Here is a 19,075-nt window from a genome sequence, read left to right on the forward strand (position 1 = left end):
GCTGTCATAGTGCCCTTGTACACATCTATGGTGAGACCACACTTGGAATACTGTGCACAGTTCTGGTCACCACACCTAAAAAAGGATATTGCAGAGCTTGAGAAGGTGCAGAAAACAGCAACCAAAATGATCAGGGGACTAAAGCAACTGCCCTATAAGGAGCGGTTGAAACGCTTAGGTCTGTTTAGCTTGGAAAGAAGGCGGTTAAGGGGAGACATGATGGAGGTCTATAAAATTATGCATTGTATGAAGCTTTTAGGAGCCCCATGGCACAGAGTGGTAAGCTGCAGTACTGCAGTCCAAGCTCTGCTCACGACCTGAGTTCGATCCCAACGGAAGTCAGCTTCAGGTAGCCGGCTCAAGGTTGACTCAGCCTTCCATCCTTCTGAGGTCGGTTAAATGAGTACCCAGCTTGCTGGGGGTAAAGGGAAGATGACTGGGGAAGACACTGGCAAACCACCCCGTAAACAAAGTCTGCCTAGGAAACGTCGGGATGGGACGTCACCCCATGGGTCAGGAATGACCCGGTGCTTGCACCGGGGACCTTTACCAAGCTTTTCTCCCTCTCTCATAATACTAGAACGCGGGGTCATCTGCTGAAGCTGGACGGTGACAGATTCAAAACTGATCAAAGGCAGTATTTCTTCACACATAGTTAAATTGTGTAACTCCCTACCCTAGGATGTGGTGATGGCTGCCAACCTGGAAGGCTTTAAGAGGGGAGTGGACATGTTCATAGAAGAGAGAGGGCTATTCATGGCTACTAGTCAAAATGGATACTAGTCATGATGCATACCTATTCTCTCCAGGATCAGAGGAGCATGCCTATTATATTAGGTGCTGTAGAACACAGGAAAGACGGTGCTGCTCCATTCGTCTTGTTTGTGGGCTTCCTAGACGCACCTGGTTGGCCACTGTGTGAAAAGACTACTAGACTTGATGGACCTTGGTCTGACCCAGCATGGCTTTTCTTATGCAATTTTGAAAGATCTAACCTGTCATTAACACCACATAAATTAATGGTGTGCCAGTCACTTAACACTTTTTACTGCTCTTAATCGTGCTCTATGAGCTTTACATGTTGCAGCATCCTTACATCCGCTGTGTAAAACAGGTCAGTAGTATTAATTTAATACTTAATATCGTTTCAGGTAAAAAGTGAACTGAACTTTTTTTAACCCATCAAGACAGCAGCGTTAGCAGAGGGGGAAAAATTAGGTGAATAGGATCTCAAACAGTTCTCTTGGTGGGATGCTTAGAAAAATAAGTGGGCTGCTGTCCCATTCCTCCCTTCCAGCTATCTAGTTATTAGTTCCAAAAAAAGGGTAAACTTCTCCCAAGTTGCCAGACCAGATCCACACAATAGGGGCAGTTGACTTTGACACATGGCCGGAGTAAAAAAAAAAAGAGTCTCACTGAATTACCCCAAACAAAGTTATAATCCAGGCCCTCGCTGCAACAGCGATCCCTACTCTGAAAACAACAGAAGTCAAGTCTCTTTTGAAAGACCTTTCTTTAGACTCCTAATTCTCAAGAGGGTTCTCTACAGGTACTAAAAACTGGATCTACTGGAGAATGATTAAAACAAAACTATGCTGAAATTCGATAAAATGAATCTCTAAGGTACTATGACCTTGGCCCAGAGTGCACAACTCAAGTGGTTACCTGGGCCATCATGGAAACTGACAGTACTTGAAGGGCTGTCATATAGAGGATGGTGCCAAGTTGTTTTCTGTTGCCCCAGAAGATCAGACCAGAACCAACGGGTTGAAATTAAACCGAAAGTTTCCGTCTAGACATTAGGAAGAATTTTCTAACAGTTAGAATGGTTCCTCAGTGGAACAGGCTTCCTCAGGAGGTGGTGAGCTCTCCTTCCCTGGAGGTTTTTAAGCAGAGGCTAGATGGCCATCTGTCAGCAATGCTGATTCTATGACCTTAGGCAGCTCATGAGAGGGAGGGCATCTTGGCCATCTTCTGGGCATGGAGTAGGGGTCACTGGGGGTGTGAGGGGAGGTACTTGTGAATCTCCTGCATTGTGCAGGGGGTTGGACTAGAGGACCCTGGTGGTCCCTTCCAGCGCTTTGATTATCTGAAGAGCTAAACAGGCAACCTAGTGAAGTCACCTGATTCCTTTATGGCCCATAACTCCGAGTGTGTGTGTGTGTGTGTGTGTGTGTATCAGAATGCTGTTTCTCTGCCCTTCTCAGGACTGAGAGGTAGCATTCTAAGCCCTTTCCCCCAACATGGGAAACTTCTCATTGTGACCCAGAGCCAAGAAGTGCCCAGGGGGAAAGAAGATGGTTGGAATGCCACTGTGCTGGTGCTTCCCTCACCAACCTCATCGGAGGGAGCTGTGGGCTGCACCTTGTGTGCCAATTCTTTTGGCAGTAAGACAGCTTCCACAGAATCAGCAATCCGGTTCAATGTCACTTCCCATGCCAAAGCAAAGCGCATTAAATTTAAAATGTCTGAGCATATCCAGAAAATAGCATTAACTTGACACTGCATTTTTCAAAATAAACATGTTTTACCTCAATGCTATTAACTGGACTATTATGATTAACAATTAAGGATGGTTGATTGCTGCTAAACTCAGTATTTATATCTAATCAATACTATACCAACTTACCAAGGCTGCTTAACAAGTCTGAACAATTCTTATACAGCACTTATTGATTCAGGCCTGCAACAAGACGGTCTACCCACATAATTTAGAATGAAAGAGATAATTTAATAAACATGGGCAAGAAACATGTAATGTTCCCTTGGCTTCAGTGACAGCAAATCGTTGTAACTCATTATTACTAATTAACCCACTTTTTAAAAAGAGGAAAAGATTATACATCTAAAAGGTACCTTATGACATTATAACCTCCTTATTTTCAGATTTACAGCAAGAATGACTAATAGTTTGAAAGCTAGTGTAAAATACAGCCCATTCCTGAAGGGGGGGGGGGTTCGGCAATGCGCAGCCATGCTGCTTCCACAGAGGCTTCTTGGCCAGAAAAAAGAAAAATAAATGCTCTTAAGAAGAAAACTCTGGGAAAAAACCCCATTCACTTTATCGAGGCAACGCCAGCAAAATAGCTCTCGTAGCAACGCCATGGGATGAGGGAGCATTCCCTGGCTGAAAGGGGTTAGGAAGCTGCCAAAGAAGAAGAGTTGGTTTTTATATGCTGATTTTCTCTACCTTTTAAGGAGAATCAAATCGGCTTACAATCTCCTTCCCTTCCTCTCCCCACAACAGACACCTTGTGAGGTAGGCGGGGCTGAGAGAGTTCGGAGAGAGCCATGACTAGCCCACGGTCACCTAAGTTGGCTTCATGAGAAGTAGAGAATCAAACCCAGTTCTCCAGATTAGAGTCTGCTGCTCCTAACCACCACACCACACAGCTCCACCTCCAGGAACGCCTCCCAGGACACCAGTGCAGGGAGATACATCAGGGAAATGCTGGCGAGAAGCCGCACCGGCATCCAAGAGCCACACTGCTGCAGCAGAATATAAGGCCGGTGCAAGTCGCCCTACGCCATCATCCGTGCCAGTCTGCATGGCACATGTTGTATGAACGTCAGCGTAGGGGTCACGCTAGCTCCTATGGGCATTCGGCCTTCCCCTTCAGGATTGCACAGTTAGTGATGAAGCAGTCAGAAGACTATACCATTTTGGCAGGGCATGGTAGTCAGCTATTGCTTTGAACAGGCAGTGAGGCTTAGCCCTCTTACTTCTTGCTCCATGTAGAAAAAGTGCATCCCTGCTTTTTTATGTGTGTGGGGGTAAAGAACAGAGGGTCTGGTACACCTGGGTGAGATGTTCTGGATGCTGCTCCCAGATATGGCTAAAGACAACAATGTCATCTATGTATTTCACTGCACAGTCTTCCAACTATTAGAGGACCTGGTCCATCATTTTCTGAAATGTGACTGCTGCCCCATGCAGCCCAAGTGGCACAAACTGAAAGAGCCCCCAGGATAGTGCAAAGGCTGTCTTCTCCCATGCACTGGCAGTCAAAGGACTTTGCCAACTACCCTTCATAAGATCAAGGGTGGACAGGAACCGAGCAGAGCCCAGCTTTTCCAGCAGTAGCTCCACCTGCAGCATGGAGTAGACATCCAATCTGAAGACGTCAGTTACTTGCAGAAATCTATGCAGAAGCGTATGTTCCTGTCTGGTTTGGGGACCGGTACTGGCTGACTCCCCTAGGGGCTGTGCAACTCCTCAATGGCACCCAGCTCTCTCACAGCAGCCACCTCCTGGTTTAGCACTTCCTTCAACAGGGGTGGCCATGGGCAACTGGGAACCCTCACCACCTCAAGCAAACCCTTCCTCTCAAGGAGGCTTTTACCTAAGAGAAGTCCTGTTTCCCTGCTCTTATTCCTGAACAGGAGAGCCAGCATGGTATAGTGGTTAAGAGCAGTGGACTCTTGTCTGAAGAACCAGGTTCGATTCCCCACTCCTCTATATGAAACCTGCTGAGTGACCCTGGGCTAGTCACAGTTCTCTCAGAACTCTCTCAGCCCATGTGGAGACAGGCAATGGCAAACCACTTCCAAACGTCTCTTGGCTTGACAACCCTACAGGGTTGCCATAAGTCAGCTGTGACTTGACGGCACACACACACGCTCCTGAACAAGCCCTTTCTCTCAAGGAGGCCTTTACACCAGAGAGTCCTTTGCTTCTAGAGAACTACTAGTAGTGGGCCTTCCTTCTAACTGCTCCGCCCTTGCTGTTGCCATTCTACCTGGCTCTCCTCCCACCTCTGCCATGGGACTGTTGCCCCCCTTAAGGCCATGCCCCACTCCACCCCTTCTAGCCCAGAGGTAGGGAGCCTGGGCTCTGACAAGAATTCACTACACCTCCTTTTATTCTGTTTCATTCTTGATCTACCTAGGTCGTTTATGCATGGGTACTTTCACTCATGTTTGCCCCGGTCTGTCTTGGTTGTTCCTTGGAGTTATGTATGAGTTTTCTGTCCATTAGAGATTACCTCGGTGCCAGCTCTCACAAATCCCGGACGTTCTCATTCCTCTGTTAACCTGATTCTTCCCTCTCCCCTGAGCTCAGCCCTGCTGAAACCTCTGTTCATAAGGCAAAGTGTGGGACACACAAGCTTGATTTCGCTCACAGCCAATTACAAAGCAGGATGTCCAGAGGTGGGGATTCAAATACTTCCTGCTTCCTCTGAGCTCTTTCTGAGTAGGCTTTTTAAAAGCCAGGCTTAGATTTCTCCCCACCCCCTCTTCAGATTGCTCAGTTTTTTGTTTTTTCTTCTTTAAAGGGGCAGGGACTTGATTTGAGCTTGGAGACTGCTGGTGCATAGATTCCCAACAGGAAAGTGTGGGTCCAGCGAGCAACAACCTCAGGTAAAACTCCCATGCATAAATGACCCTAGCTGGACAGCTCCATGGCTATTTCAGCAACTTTGACCTGGATCCTGTTCCTTACAGGTAAATGGGCAAAGTATTACAACTGCAGTATTGGCAAAAATAGAACACGGGCTAGTAATACAACCCAAAAGTTTGGGAGGGCTGATTTTCAAATTAGGTAACAGTGAGCCTAGGCCGTTATCATTTGTGTGCCTCTAGTAAAACAGAACCTCATATAAAGACGATGCTTTAACAAATATTAATTTTAATCATACTTTTAGTTTTAAATCAGGGACTGGATCCTGCAAATCCATATACTAATGGCAGCTTTCCTTCAGTGCAAGCACTTGAGCTAGAAGAAGAAGAGTTGGTTTTTATATGCCAACTTTATCTACGACTTAAGAATCAAACCGGCTTACAATCACCTTCCCTTTGCCTCCCCACAACAGACACCCTGTGAGGTAGGTGGGGCTGAGAGAGTGTGACTGGCCCAAGGTCACCCAGCTGGCTTCGTGTGTAGGAGTGGGGAAACCAACCCAGTTCACCAGATTAGCCTCCGCCGCTCATGTGGAGGAGTGGTTCTCCAGATCAGACTCCATCGTTCCAAACCACCGCTCTTAACCACTACACCATGCAGGCTCTCAGCAGATGAATTCCAGTTCAGTTTTTATTGCATATGGCCATCGGTCGTTACAAGACATAATAATAAAAAAAAAAAAACACCACAAAACCGGATGACAATCATGAACAAATTTACATTTTAGTAACAAATTAAATGCTTTAAGTGTATATTTCTCTAACCCTCCGGATCCTATTAAAATACAGCACATAACACATTATTAAATGTTTACCCTTCAGAGTTATCTTGGCTTATCTAACATAAACAACAAAACTACTCAAGCCAAAAACTGACTCTAAGGGAAACCCAAAAAAGTGAGATCTCAGGCCCAATAAGATTTTAGTCCTGGGCAATAAGAGAATGCCAGATAGAATTCACGGTTTATAATTAGGAAACCCAACTGATCATCAGCCACTTGGTTAACTCAATTCTTTAGATGAACATATAGAAGACAAGAAATCGTTGCAAGCAGCACCAGGTAAGAAAAAAATATTTAATCCAAACCCAAGAGAGATGAAGCAGATGCAATATAAAATGACATTCACCAACTCTTCGTAACTTTGCCACACTAATTGTGTTTCTTTATGTTTATCAGATCTGCCACTCTGCTTTTGAGACATGGCTAAAGCTCCCTGGGGATCTGCCCACGGTGGTGCCACTGTGGTTCTGGGCCTCTCCACTCAACGTGCAACAACAGGGCAGCTGATAAGGAGGAGGTGATGTTCACCTTGCAAAACAAAAACCTGGTATGAACTTCACCTACCAGGTCAAAGGCATACCATCTCAGTCTACTTAATGAACTGCAGTGGGATGAAGTACCTCATCTACCCACACCCTCAGACTGTTTCGTTCTAATAAATGCTGTGACTGATATTCAAGTGTTCGGTTACAGAAGTAATAGCAGAGGGTTTTTTTTTTGTTCATCTATTCCACCACCACAAAAGGCAACATTATAGGCACCAAATCAGTTTCAAAGAAAAAAATTAAAAACAATTTTATTAGCGTTAAGCCCGATGAAACATAATACAACTGCATCTTTTTTATAATAAGTTAAGAAAATCTACTTTGCATCAAAGTAAACAGATGCCCTATTATTCCTTTATGGGCGTTTGCTTCCCACCCCCCTGAAAACACTAGCCAATCCAACAATAAAAGTCATCTCCTAGCTCGAGGGAATTGTAAATACAAGCACTGTCTTAATTAAAAAAAATTGAGCAAAAGAATGACATTAGCCTGTTTATCTGTTAACTAATACATCTTTACTAAATTAGAGCATGCATAGAACATGGGGAGGGGGCAGAGTTAGCATTTTTGCTGAAATTAACTTCACTTTCTCTGTTTTTACAAAAAAACCTGTTGGGGGGAAAAACATATTTCACATTTCCATATGCTCTATGACAAGCAATTAGCCCACTTTACTCATGATACACAAAACTATTAAGTAACACAAACCAAAAGCCATATGCTTAAACACCTTTCTCCCTCCTTTTTATATTTGTTTGAAAGCCCATTTTTACACACATTACACAATCCCTCAAGTATTCTGCTTCATATATTGGCAGAATTGGCAAAAATAGAACACTGGGTAGCAATACAAGCCAAAATTTTGGGAGGCCTTGTTCTCAAATTAGGTAACAGCAAGCCTAGGCCTTCATCGTTTGTGCGCCTCTAGTAAAACAGAACCTCATATAAGCTGAGTAGGGTGCATGTTGCCCCGCAACCACCATGGGAAATCTGCCTCCTTCAGATCTTCAACTGAGCCTAGAGATCTGAAGGCCTAGAAAAAAATGGAATATTGGGGAGGGAAGGGATTCCTCTTCTTTCAGATAACGTTTTTCAATTTTACCAATGGGAAAATAATCACGTTTGGAGGAGCATGGAAAAAAACATGAAATAAATTGAGAGAATAACTGAAATGTTCCTTAAAGTTAGGGTTTCCCCCCCCCCTCAAAAATACATAGCATGATTTTCCAAGCAAAAGACTGAAAAATGTTGAGGAACACTGAAAAATGCAATGTTCTACTCATTACTTATTGTAAACATAAGATAATGATAACTCCTAGGTATAATGTAGACCTATATAACATTTTCAATAACTTTTCTGTTTAAAGGTAAACAATTCAGGTAACAGTATACTATAATGTGTTTAATATATTACTAAAGAATTCAGTGTTTTCAATATTACATAATATCCAACGTTAACATAATATCCAAATATTTTATTTCTTTCTACCTAACAGATGGCAAAAATGAAGATACATGTGCTGTTTGCAGCTCTTAAGTATGGGTATATTTGCAATGTTCTTTATAGAAAGTGAAGAAATTTATACTGTTAAATTCCATAAATATGCCAAATAGTACAATTTAATATAAGTAGAAACAAAGCATTTATATTGTTAAATCAGTAAAAGTAGGTTTGATAAGAAAGTAGCTATTGCATATATTGCAGTTTGCCCAAATATCTGCATTCCTCCCTCCCACTCCCCCAAAAAACTTAACCCGTAGCTTCAAATTTTCACAGAATTTTACAAAATTGTCCCTTTTGCTCGTCTAGCCTAGTGTTCACCCAAGATTATTTTAAATTGGATGTGCCAGGGATTGGTCCTAGGACTTCCTGCAGGCAAAGCACGTCTTCAGAACACTGATCTCTGGCTTCTCCTGCAACTGCCAGGTATCCTTCTGCTAAAGTAAAACTGATTATCTAACAACCAAGTGTACTATAGTGGCACTGGACAGCCAGTGTGGCAATGATTAGCATCAGACTAGGATGTGGAAACCTGGGTTCAAATCTCCCCCCCCCCTCCACAACCTCACTGGATTACTGTAGGCCACTCATTCTCTCTCAGACTCTCTCAGACCAATTTACTCGACAGGATTGTTGTGAGGATTACATGGGCCTCCTCTTCCCCCATTTTTAGCTACCCTGAACTCCCCAGAACAATGGCAGAATGAAAATATTATTTCACCCTATTTCACATTCATATTCTCTCTCCCGCTCCCCCACCCCCCGAGATACCAACAATGCATAGGAAAAACACGTACCATTGTTTTCTAGTCCAACTATGTTAGGTTGGATCCAGTAATTTTTTCCCCACTCATTCTTGTCCAATTCTGCTCCTTATTTCAAGCCCCATCCTAGAGGGGTTTTACCCTGCAAGTTGGCCCATCTTATTTTTCTCTTTGGCTCACTTATGTATTAGGACTACTGTTTAAGGGCACATAATAGCCAAGACAATGCAGTGTTAGATAAGAAAAAAGCTTCTTGCTCTCGATGTATTTTAGAACATTTTACCTTGGACTCAGATTATATGCAAATCACAATTCTGGCCCAAGTAAGCAAAGCCCTACTCTACTGAGCTAACTTAGATACTAAAATCTTAGTGGATACCTGCTCCTTACAAATCCCTTTTTCCATCTAGACCTACATTTTATCCTGCCTAAGCTCTACCGAGACACAGTTAACGCATGAGGAACCCACACAGAGGGGAATAGGGAGATGTCCTGCCTCAGCTCATCAAAAATACAACATGCCGGCCACCAAGGGGTCAAAAATTAAATATTAAATATAGAAAGCATTTCCACACATCACTGCAACTGAACCTCTGCCAAATACTGATGAGCTACTGCGAAGAAAGTCGTATAAAAATGGCCCATTTAGTCCAGACACTCTTGTTCAAAACAGCTGTTGAGAAAAGGAATAAAACGAAACAGGCAGATTCAGTCTGCACACATGTAGCCAGCAAAAGAAAAAAGCGCTGCATCATGAAAGCCGCTCTGACCATCACCTCAGGCTGTAAGAGTGTATAGGCAGAGTTTTTTCCCTGGCACAATTACAAGCGACCAGCCCCCTGTTAGCACCCTGACAGTTCGTGCGTCGGCACCAGCCATGACAAAGGAGGAAGCAAACAGACTGCAAAATTCTGAAGGTAGCGATAAATGGACACCGATTGTCTGCTGAACAATTAAGTGCTACAGAATCAACTGATCACACAATAGTCCCTCGTCAAAAGCAAAAGGCAAAGACATTTAGTGAACACGTGAAGCTGCCTTATATTGAATCAGACCCTTGGTTCATCAAAGTCAGTATTGTCTGCTCAGACTGGCAGCGACTCTCCAGGGTCTCAAGCAGAGGTCTTTCAGATCACCTACCTGCCTAGTCCCTTTTAACTGGAGAAGCCAGGGATTGAACCTGGGACCTTCTGCATGCCAAGCAGATGCTCTACCACTGAGCCACAGCCCCTCCCTACTGTAAACCATATATCTTCTGAAACTGGTACCGGCAACAGCAAAGAAACACACACAACTGGAATTCCTTGGCATTAATACAAGTAGCTTACATTCAAAATTCCCACTTTTTCCTGAACATGACAGGTTTTTAGTATTTGTTATTCTACATATGAAACATAAGAACGTAAGAAAGGCCATGCTGGATCAGACCAAGGTGCCTCAAGTCCAGCAGTCCGTTCACACAGTGGCCAACCAGGTGCCACTAGGAAGCCCACAAACAAGACAACTGCAGCAGCATTGTCCTGCCTGTGTTCCAAAGAACCTAATAGGCATGCTCCTCTGACCCTGAAATTGTGTTCTGAGAGTAACTTCCTGTCTTCTCACCTAACCAGCTTAAAATGTAAATGGTAAACGATAATATCTAATCTAACAACAGTTTTAGATAATCTCCAAATCAGTCCACCTGGTTCTCTGACAGGTCATCAGTTAAATTATGGTCACTACTGAAAGTATTAATTTACTTAGAACGTCTAATTTAGCCAGATTTCAACAATGATCACACAAAAAACCCAAGTTTGTCAGCTGTTATGAAACAAAGACATTAAACTCTAAACAACCGTCACAAATTAATTTCATATTTCATAGATAACGATGTTATGCAAATATAAATGTCAACGACATTCTGGAGATCAAAATGTTCTTCCTGGCTTTTATTTGGAACCACAGAGATAATTCGGTTACACATTTGGCTTAAACGGAACACAAATCTAACCCACACAGCAACAAAAGACAAAATTAGTTTAAGAGCAGTTGTCAGTATACAGGGCTGGATGAGTCTGCCTGAAACGAAGAGAGGCAGGCAGGCATGCAGCACCCCTCCCCACCCCAACTCATGCTGGAGAGTAAAAGACCCCAGCTTTCCCTGCATAAGATTACCCCAGGGATTATATGCCATTAAAGGTTTATTATGATTATGGTTATGGTTATGATTACCCCAGGGGACCCTAACCTTTTCGAGCCTGTGGGTACATTTAGAATTCTGACACAGCAAGGTGGGCGCAGCAACAAAATGGCTGCCACAAAATGGCTGCTGCAGGATGTGGAGCCAGCCACAAAATTATTGCCACAGCTTAACTTTAGTGACACAGTGTAGATTCTTGTGTTGTGGTGGCAGCTGCTGCCAAAGCAACATTTAAAAAAAAAAAATCTGCACAGCCGATCAAATCTCCAACAGTAAATAAGAAGCCTTGCTAGGCAAAAGCCCTACCTGGTCCCACTCACTTCCTAAAAACACTTGGCGGGCACCGGAAAAGGTGTCGGCAGGCGCTATGGCACCCACGGGCACCATGTCTGAGACCCCTGACTACAACAAGAGGCTATTAGAAAGGCCAGTACCTATACCCTCACCTATAAAAGGGCATCTGTAGCTTCATGGAATGTTTCTCAAGATTAAAGATGGCTGATCAACCACCACCTCAACTTAAATGATACGCAAAACCATACATACCTACATTTATTGTTACGGCCATTGGCCAGCACAAAACAACAGAGCAGTGCAAGTACCCATACAACACCAGTAAAAACAACAATAAAAAGGGAAATCAAAAATACAGCAGAACAACCAAAAAAAAACTGATCAGCAAAACCATACAAAGTGAGCTCTGTTGCTCATTTCTTCAATGCCAGACAGGTGTATTCATCAGTGACAAAAATACAGCAGAACAACCAAAAAAAAACTGATCAGCAAAACCATACAAAGTGAGCTCTGTTGCTCATTTCTTCAATGCCAGACAGGTGTATTCATCAGTGACTAAAAGTAGACTGCAGAAAATCACACATACAACTCATGCTGCCTTAAACTGGGCCGTCCTAATGACAAAGGCATTATTGTACTTAGATTTGTTTCGAAAGCATGTTCCCTTCTCCTTGTTGGAAAGTCTATCAACAGTTTAAAACAGGTTAAAAAACCAACACGTGCTCTAGCATCAGCAGACAGCTCCTTGTGCCAGAGGAAAGCCCCACCATTCATGGAACAGATCAAGAGACCTAACCGTTTACATAACAGAAAACATTCAACACAGCATTCATGTAACTATAAACAAGTTAACCTCAGCCATTAATACAACCATTAGATAACACACATTAGAGCAGAGCAGTCTTGTAGAAGAGCCATCATGTAGGCAATAATCAAAATTTTATTAAGTTTGAATGCCCAACAACTTAAAGTTCCAACTCCCATTCCAGTTTCACAGATGTAGATAGAATACAAAGTTGTTTTCAGATAGTCGCCGTTGAATTATTGTACACAAACACATGCCTGCAGAAAATACTACACGTTTCCCCACTTCCTTAAACAATAATAATCTGTTAATTCATTAAGTTGGTTTCAGGTAGCCGGCTCAAGGTTGCCTCAGCCTTCCATCCATCTGAGGTCAGTAAAATTAGTACCTGGCTTGCTGGGGGTCAAGTGTAGACGACTGGGGAAGACAATGGCAAACCACCCCATAAGCATAGCCTGCCCCACCTACCTCACAGGATGTGACATCACCCCATAGGTCAGTAATGACCCGGTGCTTGCACAGGGGACTACCTTTACCTTTTAATTCATACTAGCAACAAAAAAAGCCCCACATAATTCACACTTCCGCCAAGCCCTTTTGAAATCGAGGGCTTTTTTTTGTTACTCAATTCATGCATTTTATTTAATTTTCAGTAAATTCCTTAATTTTCAGTAATTAAAAACCCACTACATTTCAAAAACAGTTTCCACCAGCTCTCTTATCAGCGATTGAAAAAGCATCTCCACGCAGATGAGTAATGAAAGAGCCTTTGAATACCCACAAATTGGATATTGGGGGACCTTTTTGCTGAATGCCTTCCCTTCCGTCTTCTGTCAGGAGCCCCTCAAAGTGAGGAAGAAGAACTCTCAGACAGAAACCATTGTGCCTTTTTTCTGCAGAGTAGCACAATGAGGGTATCTGGGCTGCTTCTCTAGGCTTTGACGGGCAGCTGACGGAGCACAGCAGGACTAGAATCATAGAATTGGAAGGGGCCAAACAGGTCATCTTCTGCTCCAACCTTCTGCTAATGCAGGATCAGCCTAGAACATCCCTGACAAGTATTTGCCCAGCCTCTGCTTAAAGACTGCCAGTGAGGGGGAGCTCACTGCCTCCCTAGGAAGCTGGTTCCATTGTCAAACAACTCTTACTGTAAAAAATGTTTTCCTAATATCCAGCCGGTACCTTTCTGCCCTCAATTTAAACCCATTATTGTGAGTCCTATCCTCTGCTGCCAACAGGAACAGCTCCCTGCCCTCCTCTGACAGACCTTTGAATACTTAAAGAGAGCAATCATGTCCCCCTTCAACCTCCTCTTCACCAGAGTAAACATTCCCAGCCTTTCCTCATGGCTTTGTCTCCAGGCACCTGATCATCCTCGTCGCTTTTCTCTGCACCAGCTTGATTCTTTCCACATCTTTTTTGAATTGAGGCCTCCAGAACTGCACACAATACTCTAGGTGCAGCCTGACCAATGCAGGGTACTAGCTCAATCCTAAGGGGTGGGGGTTAGTTGATGGCCAAGGACAGCACAGTGCTCCGCCTCTTGAAAGGCTTCCTAGGCCATAAATAAAATTTAAAACTCCACTTTTAAAAAATCACTGTGAAACTCCTCCATTGAGTTTCACAGGGCTACGCCACCTATTTTGCAGGTGTAACTCGACGACTGCAAAATGGTGCGTTCCTGGGGCAAAAGGGCTTTGGAAACACTCACACAAAGCTCCCACTCCGCATCGCTTCCCAGAGCTGGGGTCAGTCACCCTGCGCCGGTGTCCATGCCACTTGTGCTGGCACAAGTGGCATGGACGCTGGCGCAAGGGTCATGCTGGCTCCTATGCACCTCCTTCCCCCCTTCAGGATTACACAGTATGGGTCACCACTTGGAGAAACAGCTCACCCTCTCAAGCAGAACATCTATGCCTTAACTTTGGACCACTCACCAGGTGAGGCAGAGGTAAAACATTCAACCTCCTAGAACTGTGATTATTAGCAATGATTCACTTAATTTTTTTTACCTTGTTCGACCATTTGTAGGCCTGAAGTAGTTGACTATAGAGGGGAGTTTTGTCTTGCACCGGATCGAGACTCAACAATCCACTGTTGTGGAGAGGATGGTTCTCAGAGGGCTTGCCGACGAGATTGCTCAGACGCTCCAGTTCTCTAAGAAGAAAAAATATCGCTATTTAATGCTGTTATTTAAATACAGCATTTCGTCAACCACTCCAGGGTACCAAAAGAAATACATTTACTATAGTCCAGCATTTCAAACAGTAGCAGACCCCAATAAGCATCTTGAAATCACGAGCTTCATTTTAATAATAGTTTCTAGCTCTTACAGTTGCAGAGAAAATCTGAAAATATATTAGGAAACCCATGCAAGATTTAGAAACAATGACAGCAACGAAAACATTCCAATTCCTTAACAGCCAAATCACATTCATCAAATTTATTATTATTTTTACGAATAATAACAATAATGTTCAGATTATATATGGTTTCGTAATAGGTACCAGTATTGGTAGAGAGGCAAGTTATAAACGCTCTTAACAGTCTCATATCCAAATGTTTTGGGGATTTATTACATTGCTATTTAACCTTTTTCTCAAAAGGCTCAGAATGACCTACATCCCTTTTTTTCCCGTTCGCAACAACCTTGTCAGGTAAATTTAGCTGAGACCTAATAACTTGCTCAAGACCACTCAGTGAATTTCATGGCTAATATTTGAATCCAGATCAAAGTACTTTAACTAACCCTCTTACATCTTACCTGCCTCACATCTCTATTTTCTTTTACTGTTAGCTTGTGAACAAATTACAAGTTTACTGCATCAAAGGAAACAAGAACAGGATCTATTGGGAGGAAGGTACTCCTGTTACTAAGATGTCTGTGACCTAATGAGTAAGATAATTTGGAAATGCAACAACCATTCAATATTAGTGGATTGTCTGTATCTAGGTTTCCTTATGTGATCCCAACATCCTATTTATCATACCCCACTGAAGGATGGGTGCTGAAAAAATTTTCAGGTTAAAACTCTAAACCCACCTCATAAATTCAACATATGCTTGTACTCGTAAGATATACTGTACAATTATTTAAAATATTTTTGCATACCCTTCCCCCACGCAGTTTAGGACCCAAGGTGAATAAAAACAGATGTACAATACATTAAAACCATATTGAAAGCTAATCTATCTGTATGGCCCACTCAAAGGATATTCTACCCTTGACCCATTCCAATCTGGTTTCAGACCTGGATTTATTACCAAGATGGCTTTAGTTGCACTGGTGGACAATCTTCATTTAAAGATGGACAGGGGACAAACTTCCCTGTTGATACTGTTAGACCTCTCAACGGACTTTGACACAGTTGACCACTTTGTTCTTATCCATATGGAGTTGGTATTCGCATAGCCCAGGGGCATCAAACAAAAGGCCCAGGGATGGATCCAGCCCCTTGAGAGCGCTTCTCAATCCCACAAGCCAGCCGAGACAGCCACCCTCCCCCATTCCTGAGGTATCAATGATTAAAGACTGTTAAATAAAAGAAGATACTGTACGAGCGTTATTGAATTAAGCATGTTTTTATTTAAGTAAAAAATAAAGTAAAAATAACATCATTATTTGGCTTTGTCTAGGTCTTCGACAAAGTTTGTATCTCCGATACCTGACATTAACTTTTATGGTACACACGACCCAGCCCAACTAAGTGACATTTGCATCATATCTGGCCCTTGTTAACATATGAGTTTGACATCTCTTTGGAGATTTCACTCTTTTCTCTCTGACATTCCACAAAGACATTCCACTAGAGGTGCAGAATTAACTGGGTGGAATTTGTCTCATGGAGTGCCACAGGAGTCAATCCTCTCACCCATGCTCCTTAATACACACAGAGAGAATTAAGATTGCCTGGAGCTTTGGGCTTGGGTGTCAACAGTATAGATGTCAACCCAGCTCTACATTTCATTATCCAAGCCTCAGATGCATCCACCTTGGTTCTGAACTGATGCTCTGAAGCTGTGGTCAGGTGGCTAAGGCAGAAAAAACTGAATCCAGACAATACAGAGGTAATGCTGGTCAGGCAGGCTGATATTCTAGAGCAGGGGTGGGGAACGTCAGGCCCAGGGACCGTTTAAGGCCTGCAAAATCATTTGGTCTGGCCCTTCGTGGGTCCTGGCAGATCTCTAGCTCAGAAGGATCTAACACTGGTGATCCGCCCCCTCCAGTGGACAGGAATAGCCTCTATTCAAGGCAGATGTGAGTTTGTTTTGCTGAGAACCTTCTTTACCCCTTGCAGAAGAGTCATTAGCTATGGAGCTGCTAGGACCACCCAAGAAATTGTGTTAACCCTTTCCCACCCGGGCAGTGGAGAAACGTATTCTCTCTGTACTACAAGAGGGAGGGGGGTGGAAGTGGCGACAATGGAGGGGTTAAAGAGGGCAGGGCCAGAATGCGCGCGCGGGGGTGTTCTTAGCCAGTGTGTCCTCATTTCATCCCTGCAGGCGGAGGTAGCAGGAGCTGGCTGTAGAATCCGGCCCCGACCATGCGGAGCAGGAGCAACTCCAGCGTGCAGCTGGACAGCTACGCCCGGCTGGTGCCACAGACCATCCTGTGCCACCAGGTGGGCGAGTGCGCCACTGGTTAGATGCCTGCCTGCTTGAACGCGCAGGGAGGGGGGCAGCTGCCTGCTTGGGGCTTGGTTGGCTAATTTTTAAGTTGTTAATTTTGTATGGCTTGCAAATGATATTATAAATATTCAAATGGCCCTTGGCGGAAAAAAGGTTCCCTACCCGTTCTAGAGGGACTGAATCCACTTAGATGAGGTGACATTGGCTTTTTCAGAGCAGTGAAAATTTCTGGGTTGCTCATGGGCCCTGCTTTGCTCTTTCAAAGGAAGTTGGCATTGTGGCCACGAGTGCCTTCTATCAGCTGCATCTGATTTGACTGAGTGTAAGGAACAAGAGAGCTGGCAATCTGGCCACACTGATCTATGCTTCTGTAAATTCAGTCAGATTATTGCAACACACTCTACGTTGGACTGCCTTCGAAGACAACCTGGAAACTACAACTGGTCCAGAAAGCGGCAGCCTGACTATTGACGGGCTAGCGAGGGGAAGACATGTTGCCCATTTTGAAACAGCTACACTGAAGAAGAAGAGTTGATTTTTATATGCCCTTTCTCTACTACTTAAGGAAGAATCAAACCAGCTTACAATCACCTTCCCTTCCCCATAACAGATACCCTGTGAGGTAGGTGGGGCTGAGAGAGCTCTAAGACAGCTGTGACTAGCCGAAGGTCACCCAGCTAATGTCATGTGTAGGAGTGGGGAAACCAACCTGGTTCACCAGATTAGCCTCCGCCGCTCATGTGGAGGAGTGGGGAATCAAACCTGATTCTCCAGATCAGAGTCCACTGCTCCAAACCACGCTGGCTCTCTGGCTGCCAGTCTGTTTCTGAGTTCAATTCAGTGCGCTGATTATTAACTTTAAAGATCTTCATGACCGAAGACCCACATATTTGAAGGACCATCTCCTTCCATATATCCTTGTTTGCCAACTACAGTCATCAGGCAGCCATCTGCCCAACTGGCATTGACCAGAACCCGGGCCTTTTCCATCGTGGCTCCGGTTCTGTGGAATGGGGCCCCTGAAAAGGTGAGGAGAGATACTCACCAGGTGCTACAAGGTCTGCTTGTTTGCTAGGGTTTTTCAGGGGGTTGAATGGCTGGCATCTCTTAAGGGGGGAAGGAAGGGAGAGACTTGGGGTGTGTTATTTTATTTTGGCTTCTAACTGCAAATGTTTTTAAAATTATTATTGTAAACCACCTTGAACCATTAGGAAAGGCGGGGTATGTTTTAATAAATAAAATGAATAAAGCTCAGGTTGCCCCACAAGCTCTGCAAAATAAAATAAAAATTGCTTTGCGGGACGACTCAAAACAAAAATCTAACATTCTGTTTCCAACAGTCACCTGCCAGTACTCTGAGGTCCCATTTAGTAAAATATCTGCCTTTTTTATCCTCAGAATGATGTTCACAGCTACATAAATATGGAGAGTGGCCTTTTCTTTTTTTAAGAGCCAATGTAGTGTAGTGGTTGTGTGTTGGATTAGAGCAGGGAAGACCCAGGTTCAAATCGCCACTCTCCAATCACACCATTCTCAGGCTAGGCTCCCTCACAGGATTGTTGTGAGGATAAAATGGAGGGGGAAACCATTTAAGCAAAACTGAACTCCTAGTGAGGCCCTACTTTACTGCGTCTGAAGGCAGAGATAACAAAAATGCGACGTTCACATGCACCCTACATCTAACTTCGAAGATTCCACTTTGTCCCAGGTATTACAGCACACAGACACGCCTCAAACACATCCTTTACGCACTGGACCATAGTTCTTTGTAACATGATGGTTGTGTTTAAGCAAAGACCTAACAACTTTTGTCCCCCAAATGCGCCATTCAAAAGTATAGTACCACTGAATGTGGGAGCTCCATTCAGCCCTGGTTATCCCCAGCACACGACATTCATGGGTACACTGCACCTGAACATGGAGGTCCCATGCTTTAAACCACCCATTGGCAGACCCTGGTCACTTTTGTCCTCCATGCACCTCTCTGTACTACCATTATTTTTTCCATGTGTGAGTTAAGTGCCGTCAAGTCGCTTCCGACTCATGGCGACCCTATGAATCAACATCCTCCAAAATGTCCTATCTTTGACAGCCTTGCTCAGATCTTGCAAATTGAAGGCTGCGGCTTCCTTTATTGAGTCAATCCATCTCTTTTTTTTTTTTTAATATAAATTTT

The 19,075-nt window shown here is 43.7% G+C and overlaps 1 protein-coding gene across 1 annotated transcript in view; it reads right to left on the reverse strand.

The window, feature by feature from the left end:
- Positions 1 to 19,075, reverse strand: part of MED27 (mediator complex subunit 27) — a 194,691-nt gene that overhangs the window by 174,958 nt on the left and 658 nt on the right. Inside the window, exon 2 of the mRNA XM_056860042.1 lies at positions 14,283 to 14,427. Coding sequence (XP_056716020.1) covers positions 14,283 to 14,427 — 145 coding nt within the window. The remainder of the gene's footprint in view (positions 1 to 14,282; positions 14,428 to 19,075) is intronic.

The sequence above is a fragment of the Euleptes europaea genome, chromosome 14 (genome assembly GCF_029931775.1).
Source record: "Euleptes europaea isolate rEulEur1 chromosome 14, rEulEur1.hap1, whole genome shotgun sequence".
NCBI classification, from domain to species: Eukaryota; Metazoa; Chordata; class Lepidosauria; order Squamata; family Sphaerodactylidae; genus Euleptes; species Euleptes europaea.